General features: G+C 46.1%; 1 protein-coding gene across 8 annotated transcripts in view; it reads right to left on the reverse strand.

The window, feature by feature from the left end:
- Nucleotides 1-2,793: 2,793 nt before the first annotated feature.
- Nucleotides 2,794-27,717, reverse strand: part of LOXHD1 (lipoxygenase homology PLAT domains 1) — a 181,154-nt gene continuing 156,230 nt past the window's right edge. For 2 of the 8 annotated variants that reach the window (XM_008955622.4, XM_055102498.2), the window contains 4 exons: nt 15,856-16,026; nt 11,908-12,040; nt 10,476-10,634; nt 2,794-4,838 (listed from right to left, as the gene is read on the reverse strand). In XM_008955622.4, the coding sequence (XP_008953870.3) occupies nt 4,358-4,838; nt 10,476-10,634; nt 11,908-12,040; nt 15,856-16,026 (944 nt within the window). In that variant the 3' untranslated portion in view covers nt 2,794-4,357. The remainder of the gene's footprint in view (nt 4,839-10,475; nt 10,635-11,907; nt 12,041-15,855; nt 16,027-27,717) is intronic. The other 6 variants (XM_055102495.2, XM_034943611.3, XM_055102497.2 and 3 more) reach the window with 6 other exon arrangements.

Raw genomic sequence — 27,717 nt, forward strand, 5'->3', positions numbered from 1 at the left:
TGTTCATGCCGAGTCCACACACCCCCTGAGATCAAAGTAGCTGCAGCACAGCACCATCTTAAGAACCCAGCCACCACCAGACTATATCCTGCCCCGGGGCCCAAAAACCCCTGCATCTCCACATCCCTGGAGACCCACCCACAACCCCCACATCTACCCAGAGGGCTGCAGCATTGCAACAATGGCTGGACCCAGGAGTGTGACCAAGTCCCCAGCACTCTAGCCCACGTAGTATCCTATACCTTGAGGGATGGGTGATGCAGCATGCCAAGGAGTCTACCCTGGGGACAAAGGGACCTGAAGTGTGTGCTCCCCAGAACCTGAGGGCCACCTGCCCTGGACTGCTGCCATTGCCCTTCAGCAGCAGAGCAGCAGGTCATGATCTCACTCAGAAGTGGGAGATAAGAAAGTTGTTCTCATGGAGGTAGAGAGTAGAATGATAGTTATCAGAAGCTGGGAATGGGGTTGGGAGGAATACAGAGAGGCCGGTTCATGGGTATAAACATGCAGTTAGATAGGAGGAATATGTTCTAGAGTTTTACAGCACAGTAGGGTGACTCTAGTTAACAATAATTTGTTGTATATTTCAAATTAGTTGGAAGAGCAGATTTGAAATGTTCCCAATACAAGGAAATGATAAACATTCGAGGTGATGGATATGCCAATTACCCTGATTTAATCATTACAGATTGTATACATGTATCAAAATACCATATGTACCCCACAGATGTGTATAATTATTGTGCATCAATTAAAAAAAAAGAATGTGGGCCGGGAGTGGGGACTTTGGGAGGCCAAGGTGGGTGGATCACCTGAGGTCAGGAATTCAAGACCAGGCTGGCCAACATGGTGAAACCTCATCTCAACTAAAAATACAAAAATTAGCTGGGCCTGGTTGCATGTGCCTGTAATCCTAGCTGTTTGGGAGGCTGACACATGAGAATCACTTGAATCCAGCAAGTGGAGGTTGCAGTGAGCCGAGATCGTGCCACTGCACTCCAGCCTGGGTGACAGAGTGAGACATCATCTCAAAAAACAAAACAAATAATAATAACAATAAAAGAATGTGAAGCACAGTGCCTGGTAGGGTGGAGGAGTGGATGGGTGGCAAGGAGACTTCAGGCACAGATCAGCCCTGGCAGAGGACAGCAGAGAGGACAGTGTGTGTGACATTGCTGGGGGCCACCCTGCTGGGCACAGAGCTGTGGGCGACTTGCCCAGATGGAGATGGCCCAGGTCCAGGGACTTGGAGAACCAGGTAGGGGGCAGGGGGTGGGGAGGCCTGTGGGTAAGAAAGTGCCCCGGAATGGACCAAAGGTATTAATGAGTTTTAATGGAGCTCTCGAAGCAATAGTTTCCTCAGATCCCAAGTCCTCTGAGGAAAGCCGAGCCAGTAGGGCAGGTAAAGGATGGCCGGAAAGTTCTCTAAGGTCCTGGGGTATGTTGTTGAGCCAGGCCAGCACTACCCCATCGATGGTAAGCCAAAATTCACAGGACACACCAGCAACAGGATGGTAACGGGTTCCTCCTGTACCAGCGGTGGCCGAGTCACCCACAGATGCCACACTCTGCAGTGAGAGCCCTGTGTATCTCTTGCCAGAAGGACAGGGCAGAGAACCAGTTTGGACTCTGGGCTGCACACTCATCTCCAGGTCCTGACAGGGAATGGGGAGGCTGAGAGGAGGCAGTGGATTCGAGGGCAGGACATCCTGAGAAGCCTGCTGTGGGGCTGAGCATGCGCCCTGCCTCCTGGCTGCCCTTGAATCTGAGGCAAGCGACTGGGGCTTCAGCAGGGCTATGTGAGATGGGGTGTGTCCATACACGGCAGACAAGCTGCCTGCCCACTCTGGAGACATGGCTGGGATGAGATGGGCTGGCCCCGGTCACAGAGAGGTGAGTGGCCTGAACGGCTGGAGTGTGTCAGAGAGAAGGGTGCCCGAGGGCCTCTTGTGGAGTGTCTCAGATGCTAAACAAGAGGACAGTGTGGAGGGTGAACCCACACAAGTGCTCATGAAAGTCTAAACACCTGCCAGGTCTGGAAACAAAGACACTAGCCACAATAGCAGCCCTCAGACAGGAAGCTGCCTGCTGCCTTCACCTCTCCTCCTCCCGCAGGAGTCTGAAACCCTGGGTCACCAAAAGGCAGGAGGAGGAGGGACAGGGCGAGGCAGGGGAAGAGAGGGGAGGCTGACTCACATACACACATATGCATGCACACATCACAACCACATTCATGTACACACACACAGATTCACATGCATGCACAGCACAATCACACACTTGTATACACACACAGGCACACAGATTCACATGCATGCACACACTGCACTCGTGTTCACACACACACATGCCTTCACACACCCAGATACACTTGCATGCACACACCACACCCACACTTGTGTACACACATGCACACATATTCGCATGCACGTACACACACCTGCACACACACTGATGTGTGCGCACACACATGCTCTCACACATCTTCACATGCATACATTCACCCCACACACACCCACACTCATGTACACACACATGCCCAGTGATTCACATACAGGCACACACCACACATACACGAATGTGTACACCCACACATTCAAACACACACTATACCTGCACACTACATAATACACTCACTGCACACACACTCACACCCCTCCCTCACTGTGGGCCCACCTGTGACGGGACTGAGCCAGGAGATGGCAGGAAGCTCAATTTTAAGTTTGATGTTTTAATCTTTACATTGGGGCTGGACATTTAAATTATAGAATGGAGATGGATTTCATGACTTAAAGTGTTTGTTGGACTTTTTATTACCTACTGGAGTCCACAGGAGTTGTGAGCTTGTCTAAATTTTCATCTAGGGACAGGGGAAGAACCAGTTCCACAGAAGGAGATGGAAACAAAGCTGTTTAATGATGCCATCTTCCCCTCCCCATCCCCCAAGTCCTGCGTGTTCAGCATGGTGGATATACTCACTATCTGGTGCAGGCACTGAATTTAAACTACATACACATGAACTCATTTAGTCCTCATCATAACCTACAAGGTGGGCATTGTGATCATTCCCCTGTGTTACAGATAAGGAAACTGAGGCCCAGAGAGAGAAAATAATGTGCCCAAGTTCTCACAGTTGCAAAGAGGCAGAACGGGGCTTTAAACCCAGGCTGGTTGCCCCCAGAGCCTGTGCATTTAACCTCTCTCTGAGAGATCTCTGAGAGGGGCCTGAACTTGCCTCAGGGTCCTGAAGCCTCACTGCGAGTTTAGACCTTTCTGGGACAGAGGGTGCAGGGACAGCAAAGTGGCAGAAACACTGGTCCTGGGGTGCCCTCCTGTAGGGATATTTTCCAGCCCGACCCACCTTGTTGCTGTCCTTTTCTCTACAGGAAAATCAGAAGTTAGGTGCTGAGCTCTGCGAAGTCTTGCTGTGACTTTGTGACTGCCGATCAGGGAGAGTGTGTGTGCATGTGTGAATCTGTGTGGGTACTCAAATGTACAGTTCTCCTGCTGCCTCTCCATCAAGGTCACATTCCCCTTGAGGGTAAAGACCAGGTCTTCACTTTGTTCCCAAGCCCCTCTCAGCTCTCAGTCCAAACCTTGCCCACAGAGAGCCACAGGTGATAATCACCAAATAACCTCAATGACCCTGCTTTCTCTCCCGGCCTTAGAGTGCCAGTGACCAGGCTGTTGCAGGTGCCATCCCTATCACCTTTGTGTCCAGTCCTGACTGTGTTAGCACAGGCTGGGATAACCAGCAGGCACTTGCCAATGCGTTCTCTGTAAAGTGATGGAAAGAATTATCTACTTTTCACAGGCTCATAAATCCCCCGGCAAAACACTTCTTCCTGAGGTTTTTCTCCATTTGCCACTGGATTTATTGAAACTGGGGAAAAGTATACACTTCTTAGCAAGCAGATGCTAAGATGAGTTCTTTATAGGATATGGTTGGTAATAATTTAATTAGCCCAGCTTTTTTGGGGAAAAGTGTTAATTAGTTTTTGCTTAAAATACACCATCTTGATGGCCTCTGCTTCTCCACTTCTATCCCCTGGGTGAAGACTCAATTTCTCATCCACACTCTGCAGCAAGTCCCAGCCTGGTCACTACTGTTATTACAGAAAAAGGAAATACAAAAAATTATTTTTGGGTAGCCACAGATTATGACACATGCTAATTATTATCACTGTAGGTTCAATAAACTGGGGGTAGGGTGGGGAGCAGGACCCCATGAAGTTCTCAGTGGCCTGCTAGCCCCCAGTGCCAATGCTAGAGGCTTTGAAGGGCTGCTGACCGCCAAGGTGGAGGGCAGAAATGTGAGATTGGGGCATCTCAGTGAGAGGGTGGGGGCCCTAGCCCCTCAGACAGAAGGGAAGAGGTCTCTCCAGGTGAGTCCATCCCCCCGCTTCTTGTCCAGCCACCTGCCGCAGTTGAAGATGGTGGCCACGCCGGTGCTGGTGTTGGTGACCTCCACCTTCTCCACCAGCCAGCCTGAGCAGTAGCCACTGCTGTCATGCTCCAGGCGCACCTTGCGCAGCTCACCCAGCTCCAGCGTCTCCAGGAAGAAGCGGTCTGTGCTGCCCCGCTCGAAGAGGTTGCGCATTTTCTGCTTCAGCTCCCGCTTGCCTGTGTCTCCGTTGGCCCCAAAGATGGTCACGAAGACATTGGCATCAGTGCCTGCCCCTGGCTCATAGCCTGTTGTCACGATGACTTCGTACTTGACGGGCACCAGGCTCTGGACCTTGCTGGCAAAGCTCTCTGTCGTCTTGGTAACCTCGAATACCTTGAAGTACTTCCTCTTCCTCTTGAGGGGGATGAGGCAGTCGCAGTTAAAGAAGTACCTGGCAGAGAGGTGGGAGAGTGGAGGGGTAGGGGCTAAGCAGACCCCAGCCGAGGCTGCTCCCTCCCCCAGATCCCCTTGCTCATCTATAAATGATCCCTTCCCAAGGTGATGGGATATTGGAGCTGGAAATGTTGGTTTAAATGTGAGTATGGATTCATGTTTAACTTAAAATTCACCATGGACGGGCATCTCCATTCTTCCAGTTGCTTCTTGATTCTTCTACTTCTTTTTTGCCCCTCATACTCCATGTCCAATCCATAAGCAAATCCTGTTGACTTTATCTTTTTTTTTCTCACCATCTTGGCCAGGCTGGTCTAGAACTCCTGACCTCATGATTCACCTGCCTCAGGCTCCTAAAGTGTTGGGATTACAGGCGTGAGCCACTGTGCCTGGCCGACCCTATTTTTAAGATATATCCAGAACCAGCCCACTTGAAAACTGTCTAGTATCTATCTGCCCTCCTGCTACTTGGGTCCAAGTCACCATCATCTCCTATTTGGAAATTATCAACAGCCTCCTAACTGGTCTTCTAGCTTTTTGCTACCTGTGGCCAATTCTCTATGAAGCAGCCATGTGATCCTATTGAGACATAAGCCCAAGTATGTCCTTCCCCTGCTCAGAACCCTCCAGTGGCTTCCCATGTCAAGTAAAAGCCAAAGACTTTACAACGATCTGCAAAACTCCTCATGATCTGACTCTCCTCTTCCTGTGTTGTCCTTTATTCATTTTTATGTATTTTTAATTTTTATTTTCTTTAGAGACAGGGTATCAATTTGCTACCCAGGTTGGACTGCAATGGCGCAATCATAGCTCACTATAACCTCGAACTCCTGGGCTCAAGTCATCCTCCTGCCTCAGCCTCCTGAGAAGCTGGGACTATGAGCATGCACTATCATGCCCAGCTAATTTTAAAAAATATATTTTTGTAGAGATAGGGTCTCACCATGCTTCCCAGGCTAATCTTAAATTTCTGGCCTCAAGCAATTCTCCTGCGCTGGCCTCCCAAAGCACTAGGATTACAGGTGTGAGTCACTGCACACAGCTGTGCTTTCCTTTCTCACCTGTCACCTGCTCTTTTCCAAGCTCACTCCCATCTGCAGATACTCTTGCTCCCTTAAAGGGACTGGTTAATTTTTGTACCTGGTGTTGTCACCTTTAGAGGGAGTTGCTGAATCCAGAGTGACAATTTTAGGCAAAACCAAGTGGAAATATGACTATTAAATGTACGCTCCCAGATCCCTTACACTTGGCTGAGTTGAACAAAGAGTTTGTATATATATGTATGTGTGTGTGTGTGTGTGTGTGTGTGTTCATGGACTGCAGAGTACAAAGGGAAAGAGAAAGTCCTCTATCGAAGAAGCCATCACAAGCAGAAGCAAGTCTAGAGCCAAGAGAATGGTCTTGGACCAAGAAGTCCTCCGAAACCTTCTCTTGCACATCCCCAATTTTAGCCTCTGGGTAATGACAGTGGGTTCAGGAATTATAAAGGAAAAAGCCAGACAGCATGGTGGGAAAATGCTGCACAGGATGTGAGAGGGCATGGTCTGCCCCAGCCCTGCCACCTACCATCTGCGTGACCTTGGACAAGTCACATATCCTACCCAGATCTTGATTTTCCCATTGGCGAAGCTGGAGGTTTGGACTGAACAATTGCTATGGTTTCTTCCCACTCCAAATTGCTAATATGCTAACACCTTTGAAAACAAGCTGTCTCGGTGCTGGCTAACAACTTCAGGAATGCAACACTGAAAAGGTGTGCCCAATGGTGCAAAATCAAACCCTATTTTAGATGAACATTCTTAACAGAAAAAAACAAAACAAAACAAAAAAACACCTTTGGTTTTTTGCCTGCTTACACAACTCCAGGACTTTGTATTCTTGAATCTCATTAGCTCCCACAACAACCCTGGGCATCATCCTCCCATTTCATAGGAGGAGGAACTGAGACTTGAAGAAGAAAAGTCACTGCTTAAGGTGACCCAGAGCCAGAGCCTGCCTGGCCCTGAAGAATAAGCCATTTAAAGACATTTGCAGGAAATCCTTATTCTGTTTTGAGATCCTTCTTCCCCCAATTTATCACTGGATAAATTTGGATTGTTGTTACATACTACAATTTCTTAGAGGAGGAGATACTTGCATTGTTTTAAAATTCTCTTAAAATGTATCTCTTTATGCATATGCCCACTAATATGCATCATTCTATATAAATACAAAAATCATCTGATCATATACATACTTTTCTAAACGTACTTTTTTTTGCTCCCTCTTTGCTTGGCTCTCTTTCTTTCTCCTTCTTCTCACTTCAGCATCGCTTCTCCTCAGATAACCCATGTAACAGTTGAGGGTGTAGCCTGCCAAATTTCCCTCCATTTCACCCAACCCTGCACAGACCCACGTGTACATAGACATATGGGGATGTCAGTGTTCCCTTTACAAAACGGCATCACATAAGACATGTTTTCCTGTGTCTCGCTTTTCTCACTCAATAATACTTCCTGGGAATTGCTCCAAGTCATCTGGTATGTATTTAATTCATTATTTTTGATGGCTGAAAAATATTCCCTGGTGTAGATATAAGGAAATGTTTTCTGATAGACATAATTATAGGATCACCAAAATGTGGGCCCTGCAGACTTACACAAAGCTCTGGCTTTGGAAGGACACTCAGCGGGCTGCTCCTGCTAGAAAGGGGGGAAGGTGTCCAGCCAGAGTAAAGGCAAAAGCAGAGAAAAATGAGCAGAAAAAAGTGATACATATTCAAAACTATGTATAAGCACACATCTGTGAACATTGTGTATTAGAAAAATCCCAGAGAGAATGGGGTCACCAAAATGCTCATCATGGTGGCCACCTCTGATGGGCAGGGCTGTAGGGAATTTTTACTTTCTTTTACATACGTTTCTGTATTTGAATTTTGATGGTTGTGTATTAGATATGCTACCGGGATAAACAATAAAGGTGTTTTCAGTTAAAAAATAAGGTCTTTTTGTATGACCTTTCACCCAAATCCTGAGGCTATTAGTGATGAATGAGAACTGGTCAGGAAGGTCAACAGCACACTGCAAAAGAGGGATCAGAATGGAAATAGCTGTGAGATGGACATTTGGAGTTATTGTGTATATGAGATATTGAGATTAAATTCATTTGTAATTCATGTAACTCCAAATATGGCTAACATGGTGGCAGGAAAGGAATTGTGGATGTTACACACAGTGTTAAGCAAGTGGTTTTATAATGCAGAATGTAGGTTCCTTCTAGAATGAGGCCATGTGAATTGTCACCACGATTAAACATGCCTGCAAAGTCCCCCTTCTGGACGAAGGTGGTATTTCTGCAGGCGACAGGTTTTCATCCAGCAGAGACCACAGGCTTGAGAACTGCAGGCGACAGGTTTTCATCCAGCAGAGAACAAGGCTTGAGAATTGCAGGTGACAGGTTTTCATCCAGCAGAGACCACAGGCTTGAGAACTGCAGGCAGGCAGGGGTGAGCTAGGGCATGACTTCAGAGAGCTCCTAGGCTGACACCCCTGCCATCGTCCCTCTACCCTAGACCCTATAGAGCATCCAGCTGTCCTCCCAAAGGGCAGCGTGAAGCACAAGGAGGTGATGGGTAACTGCTGGAGGCCACACAGTTGACCAGGTGACAGCGCTAGTATCCAGAGGCCTGGACCCCCTGCAACCCCTTCACTTCAGGAAGAGCCCCTTCCCCACAGATATCTCTTCCTCCCCCCTCCAGCCCTGGTGACAACAAGACAGGCTGCATTCCTGAGGCTGGAGGGAAAGATGCTTCAATTAAGAGCAGCTTTTTCTTCTGCAGGATGGAAAATTCTACAACTCAGGCCCAGGACTGTGGGGCAGGAAGCTTACAGCTGGGCCTTTGCCTTCCTTTCCTTCTAAGACAGGAAGGTGCCAGGTGGTGCTGAGAACTCTCTCTCGGCCAACATTGTGGGTTTAAGGGTAATGTGAGGGTGACTATTTTATTTTGTTTTGTTTATTTTGGGAGGTTTGCAGATGAGCAGTATCAGCAGACACAATCCTTGTGGATGGGAGGTAGTACTGAGCCATGGAAAGGGCTTAGGCCTGGCCCTGACTTGCTCAGTGAGTCATTCACTTTTCTGGGATAGTCTCCCAGCTGTCAAGTTCTCATCAGTACTGGTCCTAGCAGCCACATAGAGCAACTCCTACAGGATTGATTGTACTTGAGCTGGGCTTTCTCTAAAAGAGCAGCAAATAATGCCATAGCTCAAGAGGGAAGTTGCTATGAACAGAGTTGTATCTCCCCAAATTTATACATGGAAGCTGGAACCCCCAATGCCATGGTATTTGGAGATGGGGGACTTCAAGAGATAATTAGGTTTAGATAAGGTCATGAGGGTGGGGCCCTTATGATGGAATTAGTGCCCTTACACAAAGAGGAAGAGAAACCAGAGCTCTCTCTCTCTGCCACGTGAGGACACAGAGAGAAGGCGACCATGTGCAGGACAGAAAGAGAGTCCTCCCAGAACTCCACCATGCTAGAACCCTGATCTCAGACTTCCAGCCTCCAAAGCTGTGAGAAATAGCTTTCTGTTGTTTAAGCCACCCACTCTCTGATATTTTGTTATGGCAGTCTGAGCAGAGGTCAGAATCTCTTCTGCCAAATTCCCAAGGAGTTGCTTGGTCTGGGGGAGCCAAATCCAGGGAGCTGCAGGTTGGACAAGTGTGGCTTTGAGAAGCTTGGGCTCCTGAGGGCCAGAGCCCATAGCCGAGGGCTCTGCCTAGGTCCAGCCTGGCTGCCGCTTCTGTGCAGACAAGGGCTACCTTTCCTTGTGCAGGGAAGGCTCTAGGGTGTGGTATGAGCAGGGCCAGCCCCAGGGAGAGGTGCAGATGTGGGAGGGTCCATGGTGGTTCTGGCCCTGTGAGCTATGTACTCAGCTTTCACTTACCCTTTGGCAAGCCTTGACCTTGGATTCCCCTTTCCACCCTCCCCTGGCTCCTTCTCAGCACCTTTCCTGCCTTCCAGAGCCTCAGGGCTCTTCCTGGCTTCCAGCTTGGTTACCAAGGGGTTTTAATTAGACAAATTGATGACTGTGACTATGTTGCCCAGGTAACTAAGACCCTTAATCTTCCAGAAATGTCTGAGTCTCCAGAAGGCTCTGATGAGAGAATGCAAAGCCCCTTATCTGGGGTACTGTGAGGCAGATGGACCATTGGATTACCCTAGCTTGTCTCTGGTCCCTACTCTGCCCACATGGATGGTGGGTTTTCACTATGACCGTGTAAACAGCAGGCTTCAAAACTGTGTTTCTTTGTCATTTTAGATTGAGGGAAGGGGAAGGCAAGGAAAGCCTCTGCTCTCTGGCACTGTTTGACTTTCTCAGTATCCTTCCAAGGAAGCATCCCTGGATCCAAAGACTAGATGCACCCTAGGTCATCTGGCCTACTCCCCTGCCTCTGATAGTAGGTGCACAATCCAGATAGCTTCAGAAGCATACAGCTGTCTCTTCCCTTCCTGCCTTCTAGGCCTCCTGAACAGGGTAATCTTGACCTTGAAGAAGAGACCTCATCACACCCTGCTCTCTTGCCCATGGTCCAGCTCAGTCCCTGCCCCATGCTGAGGGAGTGGCACTTCCTTGGGGAGAGGCTCAGTACATACACATTGCCGTACTCCATCTCGGTGATGGTGATGGTCTTGACATGCCAGACAAGTTCTCTCTTGGGGATAAACCGGTCTTCCCTGGCAAGGTGGCCCACACAGAGGGAGGCAATGTCCCCCAAGTAGATGCTGTCAAACTCAAACGTGTCTGTGGTCCCCCTGCAGGAAACAAAATTGTGGTCCATGAGCTGCCTTTGCCCACTGAAGCAGGTAAGCATTTGTCGGGGGCCTGCTGCATTCCAAGCAGTGGGCCAGGGAACAGGGATGGGATGGCAAGCAGGAGCTCATGGCAGTCCTGGAGGCCTTGAGGGGTTCAGTTCAGTTTGGGACCAAGACAATCACAATGAAAAAGCCCCACTAGCTGCCTGGCCTCAGCACCAAAGAATGGTGACATCGTTATGCAGGATGGAGATGGGGAGGGTGGTGAGACTTGGAGAGCAGAGGGAGGAGGGGAAGGGAAGAGTCCCCTGTAACAGACATGTCTTAGCAAAGTCATAGGTGGGAATAGTGGGGTGTGGAGGTGCAGATATTTCTGGGGGAATGCTGGCTTGGGTGAAGTTTGGGTTCAGGGAGGGAAAAGCTAATGGAGAAGGTATGGGTGCAGGCAGCCTGTGGGGGTAAGTGCCAGTCTAAGGTGTCCAGACTTCATCCTGATGTAGAGATTTGAAGAAAAGGTTGTTATAAATGGAATGTCTGTGCCCCAGTTCCCCCAAATTTATATGTTGAAACCTATTCTCCAGTGTGATGGTATTTGGAGGTAGGGTCTTTGAGAGGTGATGGGGTCATGAGAGCTGAGCCCTCATGAATGAGATTCATGCCTTTATAAAAGGGGCCCTGGAGAGCTCCCTCCCCCTTCTGCCATGTGAGGACACAGTGAGAAGATGGCTATGAACCAGGAGGCAGGCCCTCACCAGACACCAGATTTGCTGGTGCCTTGGTCCTGGACTCCCAGCCTCTAGAACCGTGAGAAATACATTTCTGTTGTTTCTAAGCTACCAGTCTGAGGTATTCTGTTATAGCAGTCAGAATGGACTAAGAGAAAGATGTAGCAGAGTTAAGGGGGAGGTGGAGGCTGTCTCAGCAGTCCTGGAGAGAGTGAGGAGATGAAGTGGGTATCCGAGCAGTTCAGAGGTGGCTCTGATGGAAGGAGGTGTGGTCCTTGTCTACGTAGATGTGGGGCAATGTTTGGACTGAGTAGCACTGTCCATCCACAGGGTGGGCTCCCATTAAATGCAGTCCCATGCTTTCCCTTTCACCATTGCCTGTTTAGCCCCTGGGTGCTTGCACAGGATTGGCACACAGTAGGTGCTCAGTAAGTACTTGCTGGTTAGGCCCATTTGTGTACCTATGGCTCCCACCCAAGAGGGAGATTCTTGGGGTCCTCCCTTACCTACCCACTCCCCACCACTTCCCATGGGCCTCCCCTTCCTACTTCCTAAAGGCCCGCTGCCTAGAAGAATTTTCCACGAGAAACTCTTTGGATCGGTTCTTCCTGCCCTCCAGGATGAGCCAGACGTTCTCCCTGGTTTCGCCTCCGTTGCCCGTTTCTATGACGATCTCGTAGGCTGTAATGGAGGAGGTGGGGGAGGGTCAGCACAGGGGAAGCAGTGCCCGTCTTCAGGGCGGGAGCAAGAGGGTCACGGCCTCCGGTCCTTCATTTGATCTTAGGCTGCAGCCTGGGGTTGGGGGAGGCAGGTTAAAATCACCACGATTGAGGCGTTGTAGGTAGAATCTGCCCGGATTCTGGGGCTACAGCGAATGCTCTCATTTTATTTATAGTAGCAACCTCTTTGCAGGCAAATATGGGAGCCACTGGGAATGCAGCAGGAGGTGGGGCTGAACATTCAGCTACAGGGGTGAGATGCAAAATGGATATTGGTGCTGAGAAGGGAGAAGAAGTGGGGCCCAGTGCAAAAGCAAAGGGGAAAGACCCAGGCAGGCAAAGCCACCCCGAAGACCCTTGCACTTGCTCCAGCAAGCAGTCTCACTTGCATCTTGTCTTGGTGTCACTCCATCTCACCCTGCTATTCACTCAATCATGTCTGCACAGGTGTGCACTCCTCCAACACTGGTTAAGTAGGTGCCAAGTGCCAGGACTGGACTAGACCCTGGGTGACACTAGAACTCAATCTCTAGCCCCAGACACAAACACGGACTGTACCATATGACAGAATGTGATAGATAACCCTGCAAAAAAGAGCCAAAGTACCGTGGGGTAAGAGGAAAGCCTGGCTCCCCATTTCCTCCCCACCTTGTGTCCTGGTACTTTCTCTCTTTCTCACTCCAGCCACTCTGCCTCCTAGCTGCACCCAGAGCACTTAGGTGTGCTCCTCCCTAGAGCTCTGCAATGCTGTCCTTCTGCCTGGAGTCCTTCCCTCTTTCCCTCTCCCTCTCCCACCCATAGTGGCGTGGCTCACTGACTCACCTCCTTCTCATCCTTACTCAAAAGTCATGTCTCAGAGATGTCTATCCAACCACCCTAATTAAAATTGCTACCTGATCCCCCTAAGCCAAGATACTGAGAGAGTGTGACATGTGATCCAGGCTCACTCCCCAGGGACCAGACCAGGGATGGAACCAGCACTTGGAGGACACAGTAAGTGTCTGGCTCGAGTGTCCCCAGACATAGACCCCTTGCTGCAGTACCTGAATGACTGACGGTCTGGGATTCTGGATCCAAAGGGGTAGCTCTGTTTCTGTGCCTTTTTCTCAGAGACATGATAAAAATAATGAAGATGAGAGATGGCCATACCTGTGGCTCAATGTAGCACCAATCCCAGCCCCTCAGCCACCCTTTTGCCTCTGTAACTTTTCTCAAGGAGAAATCTCTGCTACCTGAAACAAGTAGAGTGAATCTAGGCAAAGAGACAGGCAGCCTCTGATAGAGGAAGAGATCCACAGAAAGTGCATCCTTCTGCAGTAGGGAGGGGTTCTGCAGCCCAGGGCAGATTCCAGCCCAGAGACCCAAAGCCATCCCAGCAAGGGAAGTTGTACCATTGCCTTCTGCTTTCCCATGGGAGGTGATGGTCTATTCTGCAAACAGGTACTGGTGAATTCAAAGAGGGATCCTGGGTGTGGTTAGGGAAATGGTTTGTCAGAATCAGTGAGGGAGGCACGGAGCACTGGGAACCTGCATATCACCCTGATGGACTCAAGTAGGAGGTGTGAGAGATGATGCGGGTGGGGTTTCCTACATGGATTGAAATGAATTCTTTCCTAGTGGTCCTAAGGATAAGGTAGAGAAGCAAGGTTTGTAATCAAGGACATTTAGGTAGATTAGAAACACATGTTGCTAATCACATCGGTGGTCTTTTGAGAGGAAGTTTCAATCAGCATATTTTCACCTTGCTTTCTTTCCCACACGAAGCGGCTTGATAAAAATGTAGAAAGCACGATTCCCAACTTTGTTCACAGGTTGCTGGGAAGGAACAGATGAAAGAGGATCAGGAACTTGAATATTCAGGGCAGGTAAACGTGATGAGCCCCATCTAACAGATCTCCCGTGGGGCCAGCACACCCAAGGACAAGCCCTACTAGAGGAAGGCTCTCAGTAGTCATGCAAAGGAAGAAGCACATGGAAGTCACTAGCATAAAGGGGCCACCAGCAAAGCTACTGTGGGCTTAGGAGGCATGGGTCGTAGTTTGAAAGGCAAGACAGGAGAGGAGCGAACAGATCCCCGTTGAAATCTTGCCTTCATCCTGGGCATGGCATCTGCAGAGGGCAGCGAATGAGTGATACAGGTTGTACCAAGAGGGAAAGGGGCAGGATGCAGGGAAGATTCAGTGTCACATTGTTCAAGGAGCTGCAGAATAAACAGATGTTTAGTCTCGAGACAAGAACTACAGGGGCATGTGATGGCCATGGAGGAATGCTAGGAGCATAGTTGGGCTTCTAGTGGACATTTGGATTTTACTGTCTTACGTTTCAGGACCACTGTTTACGTTGAGGAGCTCCTACCATGTGGGTTGGATGGAGCTGAGAGTCCTGGGCCTGCCCAGTCAGAATCCTCCCCAGAATCCTCCTAGAGGATCTGTGTATGGAACTTAAGCAGGGAGATGCTCTCTTCCCTTCCATGGAAGCTATTAAGCTGAAATGGTGTGGGATTGGAGCTGCGAGCAGCCAACTTCCACAATGGAGAGAGTCTGTACTAAAACAAAGTTGACACATGGGAGGAAACAGAGTTGAGAGGAGAAGACAGAAAGAGACATACTGAGACCACGGGAGCCTCTGGAGACAGCCAAATCTCGGCTACAGCCACTCAAGACTTCCAAGTTCTGGGAGCCAATATATTCCCTTTTGCTACAGCCAGCTTAGGATTGGGTTTCAGGTACATACAACCAAGAGTCCTGACCACTCCTGAAATTTTCTGTTTGACTCCATTGGGACTACCAAAGGAGGGATGCTGCAATAACATAAATATGAAGATGGATTTTCTAGCTGAACTGTCTGGTGAAGCAAGCAGTGACTGTTCCATCCCTGGGGAGCTGGCCTGCAAGCTGGACTGTATTTTGGCTGGAAGTAATGCAGGTAAGGCTGACTGGGCAGCCTTAAAAGGCTTCAAGAGTGGGAGCATAGGGAGTGGGAGGGGCTGCAGAGAGGAAGACATTGGCCCTGCCAGAGGATGTCCCAGAGAGAGATACAGACAGAAGGAGCTTGGGTCCCTAAATCACTCCGTGGAAGACCTCCCGCAAAACACACATACTGGACTGGGTATTATAGGAGTGAAAAATGTTTTGTTGTGTGAAGACACTGAGATTTAGGGGTTTGCCTCTTACTGAAGCTAGTGCTGCCTTAATAACTAAGATTGGAAAAATCCATTTCTTATGTCACGCTCTGCCTTTGACAAGCCTCTTCCAATCTGTTGGGCCCAGACCCTGGCATCTGTGAGAGGCACATCTCCCTCAGCTTTGATGGCCATCCCCTCAGGATCAATTACTCTTCCCCTTTAAATATCCCCTGAGGAAGGGACAAAAGGAAAGCTGCTGCTGGAGATACTGGCTTCCCCTGCATTCTGTTTCTAGGAAGCATTGATTAGGCAGCTGTTGCCACAGGCATCAGTTGGATGATGTCCATGTTATAAAAATAAACCAGAGAGAACTCCACACCAAACCACCCAGCTCAGCCTTCAGGTCAGGGTCAGCTTGTCCCCAGTGGGTTTTCCTGCTACCTAATTAGTCCCTGTGATTCTGAGCCATGAGCTGGCATCAGTGTTTCTTAGCAGTTCCAGTTTCACCAAACAGCATTTAGGATGTTTCCTCATGCATATCTCCATATTATTCCCTGCATCGGGCACCTGACCCCCCTCCAGCTGGAACGGTGTCTTCTTATTCCAGCACCATTCCCTGCCTCCCTCCTGAGCCAATGCTCTCCCCCACATACTGGTCTCTTCCAGCTCATCATGGATCTTGTTGTTGGCACAGGCAAAGTCGCGGACCGTCTGCCCGTCACCCTCACTCTTGGAGAGCCAGCAGTCGCACTGGAAGTGGAAGGTCTCATCACGGGAGTTGTCCTTCACATCGACATAGCTCAGATGCCAGCCAGGAAATATCCCTGTGGAAAAGACACCATGGGGGCTGGAAGCTGGACGTGCCTTCCCTCCCCTTTCAGACTTCTACATCCCCACAACCCATTGGCTGTGTGGCCCTGGACAAGTTATCTGTCCTCTTTGGGCCTTGATCTCCTTGTTGATAAAGTGAGGTGTCGGGTTAGGTGGTCTCAGAGGGTTCCTCCAGCACAGAGGATATAATTTTCACAAAGCCCTTAACTTTGGGTTCATGAACCCTAGAGGATCTGTGTATGGAACTTAAGCAGTCCATGACCCCAAGAAATTGTGCTGTAATTATACATGAACATTTTACCAGGGAGAGAGCTCATAGCTGTCATTAGATTTATAATTGAGATCTCTGACCCAAAATAGAACTTTCTGGAGCTCACCAAGATGAAGGATGACTTCTATTACTTCCTGACACCAGTATTTACTTAGTCCATGCCCATTATCCTTCCAGAATCAGTTCAGGTGTCAACTCCTCCAAAAAGCCTTCCCTGATGTCCCCTGATCACCTGCTAGGCCTGCATCAGGTGCTCTCCATGCTCCTATAGCCCCCTGCATCTGCCGTAGCCACACCCTGTCCACCTTGTGTTGTCAGTATTTACATGTGTCTCATCCTCCAGGCCATGAGCTCTTGAAGGCAGGGAGTAGGTCTTACTTGTTTTCGTTTCTTGCATGCCTAGCATAATGACTGGCAAGTAGCAGTTGCTCAATGAATGCTGAATGAATTAATGTGTCATGACTTGGCTAAGCTGTTCAACAATCATAGAAGAAATCCAAAGCTGCTATTTCTTTTGGGTATGTTGCTAATATTGAACACATAGCTGCCCTTGTTATAATTGGCAGGGCTTCCCTCGGAAGTGTGCCCACCATAGCACAGCTATCGAATATGAATTGATGTGCACTTGCCTGCATGGTGTAAATAGCATGCATGTGACAGCTGCATACTCTTTATACCATGCACTGGTTGAGTTACTCTCTTCTCTTCAAAGTCCTTGAGAACCCTTACAACCAAAGGACCCCAGGCAGGAGGATATCCCAGTGGTTTGGCAGGTTACTTGCTGCTCATTATATGTCCACAAGGAAACTCCAAGTGTCTTAAAGCACAAAGAGACACAAAAAGATAGACACACACTTGCAGTCACCCAGATCACAGGGGACACATGTTAAGGCTCAGCAGGGAATACACATTGGCGGTCCTGGTATAGCATCATTCCAGGTTGAAAAAGTACTTCTTATGTTTTGTAAACACAGGTCTTCACTGAAGTGGAAAACAGCACCAATAGAGTTAAGCTAAATTTTAAAACACTTCTGTTGAGTTAAACAGTGAAGTTACTTATTTATTTATTTATGAGACGGAGTTTCACCCTTGTTGCCCAGGCTGGAGTGGAATGGCATGATCTCGGCTCACCACAACCTCCGCCTCCCAGGTTCAAGCAATTCTCCTGCCTCAGCCTCCCAAGTAGCTGGGATTACAAGCATGCACCACCACACCTGGCTAATCTTGTATTTTTATTAGGGACAGGGTTTCTCCATGTTGGTCAGGCTGGTCTCGAACTCCCGAACTCAGGTGATCCACCCGCCTCAGCCTCCCGAAGTGCTGGGATTACAGGCGTGAGCCACCTCACCCGGCAGTAAGTTATTTTAACAATAAATTTGTTTTTTAACTCAATTAATCTTTCAATTTTTCTACATTAGGGCCAATTCCACCTGTAAATTTGCAAAATGGCTGCTTTCTGAGATGCTTCCTGATAGTGTCATGAAGATGAGACCTTCTGCCTCAAGTGCAACTGCTGGCTGTCGAAGATTGAACTACTTAGCAGCCTCAATGCATTCAGTCTGGAAATGAGGCAGAGGAGACCTGCTGAAGCAGTGCTCAAACACTTCTGAAGTGGAATATAGGAAGGAAGAGACAGGTAAAGAGAAAGGCAGAGAAAAATGCGACAAGTTGATGATTTTATTGGAAGGTGTCCAGGTGGAAGAGACTTTTTGTCCTCCTCCCACCGTTCATCCTCACTGTGTGCATGTGTGTGACAGAAGACACACACACAAACAGATTCTACTATCCAGCTCTTAGACCGTTTGATTGCTACAGACCTCTGGAGTGGGGCCTAGGCATCATTAGTCATTAAGGCTCTCCAGGTGATCCCAATGTGTAGCCAAGGCTGAGAACCTGGGCCTGTATCACTATCACCTGGAGGGTTTGTTAAACTATAGGTTACTGAGCCCTACTGCCAGAGTTTCTGATTCAGTTTGCGGTGGGGTCCAAGAATGCCCATCTCTAACTAGCTCCCAGGCGAGGTCAACGCTGCTGGTCCTAGAGCGACACCTTGAGAACTACTGATTCAATGTATCAGGACCAGAGTCAGAGAGGTCTTTCTACAGAATCACAGCAATAGGAAATCAATGGGAAGTTTGAACATGTGATTGCATGCGTGAGTGTGAGCATGAGTATGCTAGTGGAGGAGGATGGCATTACCTGGAGACGTGGGCCATCACGAGATTTTTTCTGTTGCTGGAATGCACCATTTATCATGCTCTACCCTACACAGTTTTCACTACACAATTACACTTTCCGGGCTGCAGCCAGAATGGTGACAGAGAAAAACAGTGAGCTAAGGGGAAGGGTGGATTCTGGGATGGCTTTACCTTTATCCACATATAATTCATTGCCCCCACTGCATGGATGAAGACAACCAGAATAGGAGCCTGTCTGGCCTGGGTTGCCCTGGTGCTCAGTGGCAGGTTGCCTCTCTTCCCACTGTGGCCCCCTTTCCCCGTCCTCTCAAAAATTGGCATTGTCTGACCCCATCCACAATTTTCAAATTAGAATTCCTCAAAGAAACCCCTTCCATGAGCTTTGTGCCTGCTGCTCACTTAATTGCCTTGTTTTGGAAATTTTGGGTGTGATTGACAGGGATCTTACCATGACTTTCTCCCACTAAGAATCTATGAAACATGCAACAAGGAACAGGTGGCTCTGGCAGGCTGATGTCATGTGTCTGGATTTTGCTGATGATGACAGCAGGATAGTAGAGAGTAGACAGCAGGATAGTAGACTCACAGGTACAGCATGGCTAACTGAGTGGCCAGCACTAGCTGCATGGTGGATATCCTACTTGGCCTTAGCAGATGTATTAGTTTGTTCTCATGCTGCTGTGAAGAAATACCCAAGACTGGGTAATTTATAAAGAAAAGAGGTTTAATTGACTCACAGTTCTGCATGGCTAGGGAGGCCTCAGGAAACTTACAATTATGGCAGAAGGCAACTCTTCACAAGGTGGCAGGAGAGAGAATGATTGCCAAGTGAAGGGGGAAGCCCCTAATGAAACCATCAGACCTTGTGAGAACTCGCTCACTATCACAAGAACAGCATGGGGGAAACCACCCCCACAATTCAATTATCTCCCCCTGGTCTCGCCTTTGACACTTGGAGATTATTACGATTATTGAGATTTGGGTGGGGACACAGAGCCAAAGCATATCAGTAGACCAAGAAGGAACCATCTGAAATTGACAAAGAATCCATTGCTTTACAAAGTCTCCTCTTTTAGGGTTCTGCTTTATTTTTTTACACAAAAGTAACACTCTACACTATTTGACACCTTTTACTCACAGACAAACTATATCAAAATATAAATACGGACTCATTCTTTTTCATAGTTGCCTGGTATTTCATTGAATGCACGTATCACCAAATTATTTATCTTGTCCTTGTTGATGGGTAATTAGTTGGTATCCAGGCTTGTACTTCTATACACAATGCTATAATATCCTTCCAAATGCATCATAGTAATCTTTTAAAATGATATATCAGATTTTGTCACTTCTCCATATAAAATCCCCCAATGGCTCCTCATCACTGTCAGAATAAAATGCAAACTGCTCACCAAGGACTATTAGGATTGACATGATCTGGTCCTTTTCCACTCCTCTGATTTTATTTCATACTACTCACAACTTCACTTACTCTGTTCCAACTACACTGGCCTTCTTTTTATCCCTTGATATATGAAGCCCTCTCTTTTCTTAGAAACTTTGCATCTACCATTCTGTCTGTTTGGAACTATATTCCCCAGGTTCTGAATGTCAACACCATCTCATCACTGAGATGTCAGATCAAATATTCTGTCTTTGAGAAAGACTTTGTTAACAACCCTATTTGCAGAAGCTTCCTAATCCCCAATTACTTTCTGTCAATAATGATATGTCCATCTCACAATCTGAAATAAGTTTGTCTTTGTTTTCTCATATATTGTATAGTTTGTCTTCTTCCACTAGGTTGTAAGCCCCTTGAGAACAGGAGCCTTTTGTAACCTATCCACCTCTATATTTCAATGCCTGGGACAGTGCTTGGCATATTATTAAATAAGTGTTTATTGAATGCATTAGTGTGCACCATTATTGAATAGGGAAGAATGGTGAAGTTTTAAGAGTGGATGGGAAAAAGAATTCAAAGCCCTAGCAGTGAGTGGTGGCCTGTCCTAGTAGAATTGATTATTTTGTCCCACAGTTTTGAAAGTTTACTTTAAGAAAAAGGCTTAGAAACTGTGCAGTGTGAGGTCTCAATCTTTTCAGGCAAGAGATGACAGTCTCTGGATAGGAGTGAGACTGGCAGCTGCTCCCTAGAGTTTAACATGCCATCTCTGCCTGCGGTTCCCCAGTGGCTTTCCACATCTGATGGGACAAAAGGGCCCAACTCTGTGTTTACATATTTAGGGCCTTCTTCAGCCTGACTCCAATCATCTTATCTCTCACCTCAATAAGGAAGAGCCCTTTTACAAATCCCCTAGCCCAGTGAGATGGATTTAAGCATCCCTTTGGCATTTCCTTTCTCCTCATTATGGCACCCAGCTTTCCCTTGCCTTAAATACCTGCCTATTGTCCTCTGGACAATTTAGACCTCACTTCCTCTGCAATGCCCTCCAAAATCCCCAGGCTCTCAGCGTTTTTTGCTTGTCCATTCTCTTGGCCATGAGCACAGACATCTTGAGAAATCTCTGCTATTCAGGTCATGACTATGCCCTAACTTTTGTGGCTGGTTTTATCTGTATGCCTGACGTCTCTAATGAGATTTTAGGGAATGAGAATCATATCTTAGGAGCTCTTAATTGTATCACAGTGGTATAGACTTAGCATTCAATAAACATAGAACTGATCAATGATTTTTACTTTATAAAGTGAACTGTCAATTCTTTGCTCCAGCACAAACCACTAAAAATTCTTCTCAGGTAGTCAGATAATTTTCTTCACCAAGCAACTCCATTCTTGACAATAATCTTTGGCAAGCTAAGGATTCATCTAGGTAACTCACATTTCTTCAGTAAGATCAAAAAATGGTTTGAAGTAAGATATGGAACCATCACAGAGCCCTAGCTGTGGATGAATATGAGAATCTAGCTATTATTTTTCCACAAACACTTTTTACATACGTTATCTAAGAGGCCACCCAGAGCAACACTCTGGGATCTGGCAGATCAGGTTGCAGTCTCAGCATATCCACCAAACTGAACACGTTATATCCCCATGCCTCAGTATCCTCACTTGTACAATGTGTGGATTGAAATAGATGATTTCTGAGGTTCTTTACATTAGGCTGGTTCAAAAGTCACTGTGGTTTTGGTAAAACTGCAATTACTTTTGCACCAACCTAATATTTCTATGATTTATATTTTTCTTTCTCCTTTTTCTCTTTTTTTTTTTTTTTTTTTTTTTTTGAGACAGAGTCTCGCTCTGTCTCCCAGGCTGGAGTGCAGTGGCACGATCTCAGCTCACTGCAAGCTCCGCCTCCCGGGTTCACGTCATTCTCCTGCCTCAGACTCCCGAGTAGCTGGGACTACAGGCGCCCGCCACCGCGCCCGGCTTTTTTTGTTTTGTTTTGTTTTGTATTTTTAGTAGAGACGGGGTTTCACCGTGGTCTCGATCTCCTGACCTCGTGATCCGCCAGCCTCGGCCTCCCAAAGTGCTGGGATTACAGGCGTGAGCCACCACGCCCAGCCATGAATTTATATTTTTCAAAAGAAAACACATAAATTCTTTCTTTCCTCAGAGCTTAATTTAACCAAAGAAGGCAGGAAGAACAAGATAAATTAGAAAATAAATACTCTGGTTATAATTTGTTCAGTATTATAAAAGCTATCTGGGTAACTGGAATTATGGAGAATTAATCATTTGTCTTGATTTTCCTCTATGAACTATATTTTATGGTAATCAAATAGCCTGAGGGACTTTTTTTTAACAGAAAAATTCTAGCTACTAAATGAATAAGAAATGAAAGAATTAGAAAATCACCATTTGTAACCTTAATTGATCATCACTGGATGAGTCCATTAGATGAAGAGTTATGAGGAAACTTTACAGTGCAGTAATCAGGCTGGCAGTCCCTGTATCCACTATTCAATGTTAGCACCAATAATAATGGGACTTCTGTGTACTTCATATTACATCAATAAACGGTATTTCCTCAATACATTGTATTCCTCACAGACTTACTCAGTATACAGTACTGAGGAAATTTACATATTTTCCATATATTCCATATACAATATTAAGAAAATTTACATATTACATAGTATTGGGAAAATTCGCCATGGAGTGGAAATTGAACAATACAAATAAATCATTGTTAAGTATGATAGTGGTGGTGTAATTTTGTAAGAAACTCTTCATTTTAAAAAGAGATCAGCCTGACCAACATGGTGAAACCCTGTCTCTACTAAAAATACAAAAATTAGCCAGGTGTGGTGCTGCACACCTGTAATCCCAGCTACTCAGGAGGCTAAGGCAGGAGAATCGCTTGAACCTGGGAGGCGGAGGTTGCAGTGAGCCGAGATGGCGCCGCTGCACTCCAGCCTGGGTGACAGAGTGAAACTCCATCCGTAAATAAATAAATAGAAACACACTATGTTTGGGGTGACATGACATGAAGTTTAGGATTTGATTTTATATCCCCCAGCAACCAAAAAGAAAAAATTTTAAAAGGTATGAACAATACAGCTGGTGTGACAAATTTCAATAGTTCAAATTTGACAGTTCAATAATCAATAACTGATTCAATTGTGAATCACTAATTCATAATTCTTGAACTTGGGTGATTGCTATGTGGAAGTTTATTACACTATTATCTTCACTTTTGTGCATGTTTAAAATTTTTCACTAAAAAAGAAATATTGAATAGACAAAAACGGTTGAAAGGTAGATTCAGAGGAAGAGAAGATTGCTACGCTTTAAGTTAACTAAGCATTTGTCACCTGATTTATATGGTATTTGTTCAGAAATCCCCATCTTTATTGTAGAAGACTCTCAAACAAAATATATTTTTCCTCATACGTGTCTATGCAAGGGAAGCATAAGGTATCTTGAAAAAAAATTAAAATAAACATAAAAAGTGTGGCATAGAGAGAGTCTAAGGACATGTTTAGCCATCTCAGCTTGTATTAACATTTAAACTTCCATCTCTGGAGGAGAAAGTTACCATTAAAAGGAAATTGGACACAAAACCTGGACTTCTCTCTCCCTCCCCTGAACCTAGTATCTCAACCACATGGGCTCAATAAGGATACAGAACGGCCAGTCACAGTGGCTTATGCCTGTAATCCCAGCACTTTGGGAGGCCGAGGCAGGTGGATCCCTTGAGGTCAGGAGTTTGAGTCCAGCCTGGCAAAAATGATGAAACCCCGCCTCTACTACAAATACAAAAATTAGCCGGGTGTGGTGGCACATTCCTGTAATCCCAGCTACTCTGGAGGCTGAGACAGAAGAATCACTTGAACCTGGGAGGCAGAGGTTGCAGTGAGCAGAGATGGCCCCACTGCACTCCAGCCTGGGCAACAGAGTGAGACTCCGTCTCAAAAATGAAACAAAACAAAAAAATAAGGATACAGAAATCTTCCTTTTCTTGATGAACCTGAAGACCTACCAGTGATATTATCCTGGTTTCAGACCCAATGTCTGTTGAAGGGGAGGAGGGCCACTTCTTTGCCTACAAGGGGAAGAGGATCACATCAATGACTCAGGATTTCTTTAAACCCAAGAGCCATTATGGGTCCAAGGCAATCAGATAGTTTTTGGTTATCCAAAGTGGTGGTGGGGTGGGGTGTCAAGCTCTTTGGAGAGGCTGGCATCTGAACAACAATAGTAGCAACCAGTCACAAGGTTGGAGTGGTTTAGAGCTGTCCACGGTGCTGAACCCGCCTCTTTCAGATTTTGACCGTGAGGAGATGGAAGGAATTGGCTGATTGGAGTCACGTTTTTGCATAGTAGAAAAATGCATCAGGAAAACTAAGAAAGTCTGGATATGTGTGCAATTAGTGTCTTGGGGGTGGGGGTAGCTGGCATTGGAGGACTTAGTCATGAGTCTGAGTTTCATGGCCAGGACTCAACTTTTTAAAAAACCACTAAGGCACAAGGAACACTGATTCTGGGGAAAACTGAGTTCCCTATAACTGAAGCATAAAAAGACAGGGAAGGGTCTGAAAGAGAAGTATAAGTATAATTAAATTTTATAAAAATATATTAAGTCCTTATTATATTATAGGCAATGTGATAGGCATTAGGGAAAGAACATGAACAAGATAATGGTACCTGTGGAGCTAATGCTCAAGTAAAAGAGACAGAATACACATGTAGTTACAAATATGTCGACTGTTCTGGGAGTGGGCTCAAGCAAGGTAGGGCAATAGGAAGAACTTTCAGTGAGGAAGTGAGAACATAAGAGAGCTTCTAAACCACAGACAGGCAGATATAATCATGGCAGGATGCACGGTGGGAGTTAGGTCACAAGGCAGAGGTCACAAGGCAGAGGTCTCAGTGGCTGGAATTAAATGACAATTGCAGAGTGGGATCACAAACTAATCTACAATGCCTTTCAGTTCTAGGTTTCCCCTCTTTTTCATGCCTAGGGGAATAATTGGTTTCTGTGCCCCAAGTTATTACCAAACTAATTTCAGGGCTGTGGAGACCCCAGTTGTAAAAGTTAGGAGCAAGGCCTTGCTAAACAGATCACTACTTGACATCAACTTTAGTGTTAGGACTCTGGGCCACCCAGCCTTGCTATGCCTTAAGCTGCTGCAGTTAAACCCTGCTGACTCTAGGCTCTCAGATGGGACTGCACTCTGATATGGTGAGATTAATCTTGGTCCAGTGGCCTTGAATATTTTCCACCCAGTAGCAAATCCTGAGGCAGACTGTTTATATTGAGACCCTAGGGAAGTCTTTACTGTTCCCCAGAAGGTTCTTCCCTACTATATTATTTTCCTAGGCCATCAGAAAAATTACCACAAACTTGGTGGCTCAAAATAACAGAAATTTATTCTTTCAGAGTTCTGGAGCCCAGAAGTCTGCAGTCAAGGTGTCAGCAGGTCAATTCTGTCTCTGAATGCTCTAGAGAAGAATCCTTCCTTGTGTCTTCCTAGCTTTGGTGGCTTCCAGCAATCCTTGGTGTTCCTCAGCTTGTCACTGTATCTCCAGCTCCAATCTCTACCTCCATCTTCACATGCTCTTGTTTCAGCATCTTTCCATGTTCTCTCATCTTTTTATAAAGACACAAGTCGTCATTGATTTAGGGCCCATTCTAAATCCATGGTGATCTCATCTCAAGATTCTTAACTAAGTCTAACTGCAAAGATCATATTTCCAAATATTATCACATTCTGAGGTTCTTGGTGAAGAAGAATTTGGTGGGTGGGGAACACTATTTCACCCATGACACCTACCCTTGGATAATTACAAATGCTTTAACAAGTGTGTCTGATATAATTGTTGCATCTAGAAACCCCTCAGTCACCTACAGGGGAGAAAGATATATCTGTGGAAGTCTAGAAAAGGATAGAATTCTGGACCCATCTATTTAGGATCCAGAAGCTGCTACAAGCTGATGTTCAACATTAATTTACTTATTCATATAATTGTTAAATACCTACTAAGTGCCAGGCATTAGGCATATAAATGTGAATCAAAATTTCCAGTCTTGAGAGACTCAAAAGTCTGCCAATTATGACTGGCAAGACAATTACAGTTCAGTATCGTGAGTGCTAGATATAGAGGTATGAGCAGAGAAGTTTAGGAGCACAGAGTAGGGAGCATCTAACTTCATTTGGGATAATCAGGGAGCTTCATGGAGAAGGTGATATTAATCTGGATTTTGAAGGATGCATAATAATTTAGCAGGGGAAGGGAATTGCAGGTGCAAAGTTATCTCTTGGGTATCTATGAATGTCTGTTAGCTTGGGCAAAAGATGTAAGTTACTTCATGCAAGGTGAAATTTAAATAAGGGCTGGAATGAAAGTTTAGAGATCTAGGAAAAAAGAAGAGAGAGTAACAAAGAAAACCTTTTGAATGAAAATAGCTAATCTTAGACCCTAGTTTCTGAAAACTTGAATGTACCATGCCATTCTTTGGATGTGTCAGAATAGTCAGGAATAAAGACAATTCCACATTACAAAAAGGACCAGAGAGCAGAGAGAGTGAGGCTAGGTGAAAAAGATTTCCTGACTTTGTGTGTGGTGTGTGTTTGTGTGTGTGTGGCAGGGGGAGGAAGCAATGAGGAGCATTTTTGTCTAACAAACATAAATCCACAAATTACACAAAGCTGTTCATCTCCCCTTCCTTTCTCCCTATTACATACAGTGGCTTAAATATTTGGCTGTACAACGACATTTTAAAGCAACGGATTCTAGAAATTTGCTAGGGAGAAATAAAGATTTTAAATATTTTGAATTTCTTTGCTGTTTGGAAACAAATGCGGCCTCATGTTTCCTCTATTAAATTTATGTCCGGGAAACTATGGAGTAGGGAATTGACACACCACATCTTGGGATTTCATGGCCAGTGAACAATCTTCAGCATTACAGAGTTTCCCAGATGTAAATTTCCTCCCCAAGCACATCCCACTTTGGAAGTACAAAAGATGGAGGTAATTCCTTCCCCTTCTCTTTTCTTCTTCCTCCTCCTCTTCCTTCTTTTCCATTATCTCACCTCAAATGTTGAAATTCTTGGGAATCTGCTCTACACCACCCTTGCTTTCCTCAAGCTGCACTTTCTCCATAGACTCTGTTATTCACTCTTTATTGATGACTTTACTACTCTCTCTGCACTAACAACTTTTAGTTTACTATCTCAGATCAATCTTCCAACTAGCTTTCCTCCTGAGGTCCAGACCCCACTGTTACTGGACATCACAGATGTCACTCAGGCCTTCAAATTAAACTCATCAAGATGAAGAAAGTTCTCCAGCATCCTCACCATTCTTGTTCAGGTCTTCTCAGGCAAACCTTTAACAAGTCCTCTGCCTTAAATATTTCTCAAATCGGTCTGCTTTTTCTCCATTCCCACTGCCATCATCGTGCTGCAAGACATTCTCCCACCAATTTCTTAATCATCTTTTGAAGTTTATTTTCTTCTCCATCTAACCTACCTCCCACAGACACTACAATGATCTTCTCTGAGTGATTCCTGTTCTTGAGATGCTTTGATGGCTTCTCAGTACACTCAGGATAAAAACCCAATCCTTGACATGGCTTATAATATTATGCATGGCCTGGTTCCTATCTATATTGTAGCTTCCACCCCTATTCCCTATTTTGTAGTCATTCTGGATTTTTCTTTAATTTTGGGAACATATCAAGATTTTTTCCTGTTTTAGGGCTTTTATATTTGCTATTCACTCTACCTCACATGTGTTCCTTCATTTTGA

This window comes from Pan paniscus, chromosome 17 (assembly GCF_029289425.2).
Source record: "Pan paniscus chromosome 17, NHGRI_mPanPan1-v2.0_pri, whole genome shotgun sequence".
In the NCBI taxonomy this organism is placed as follows: domain Eukaryota; kingdom Metazoa; phylum Chordata; class Mammalia; order Primates; family Hominidae; genus Pan; species Pan paniscus.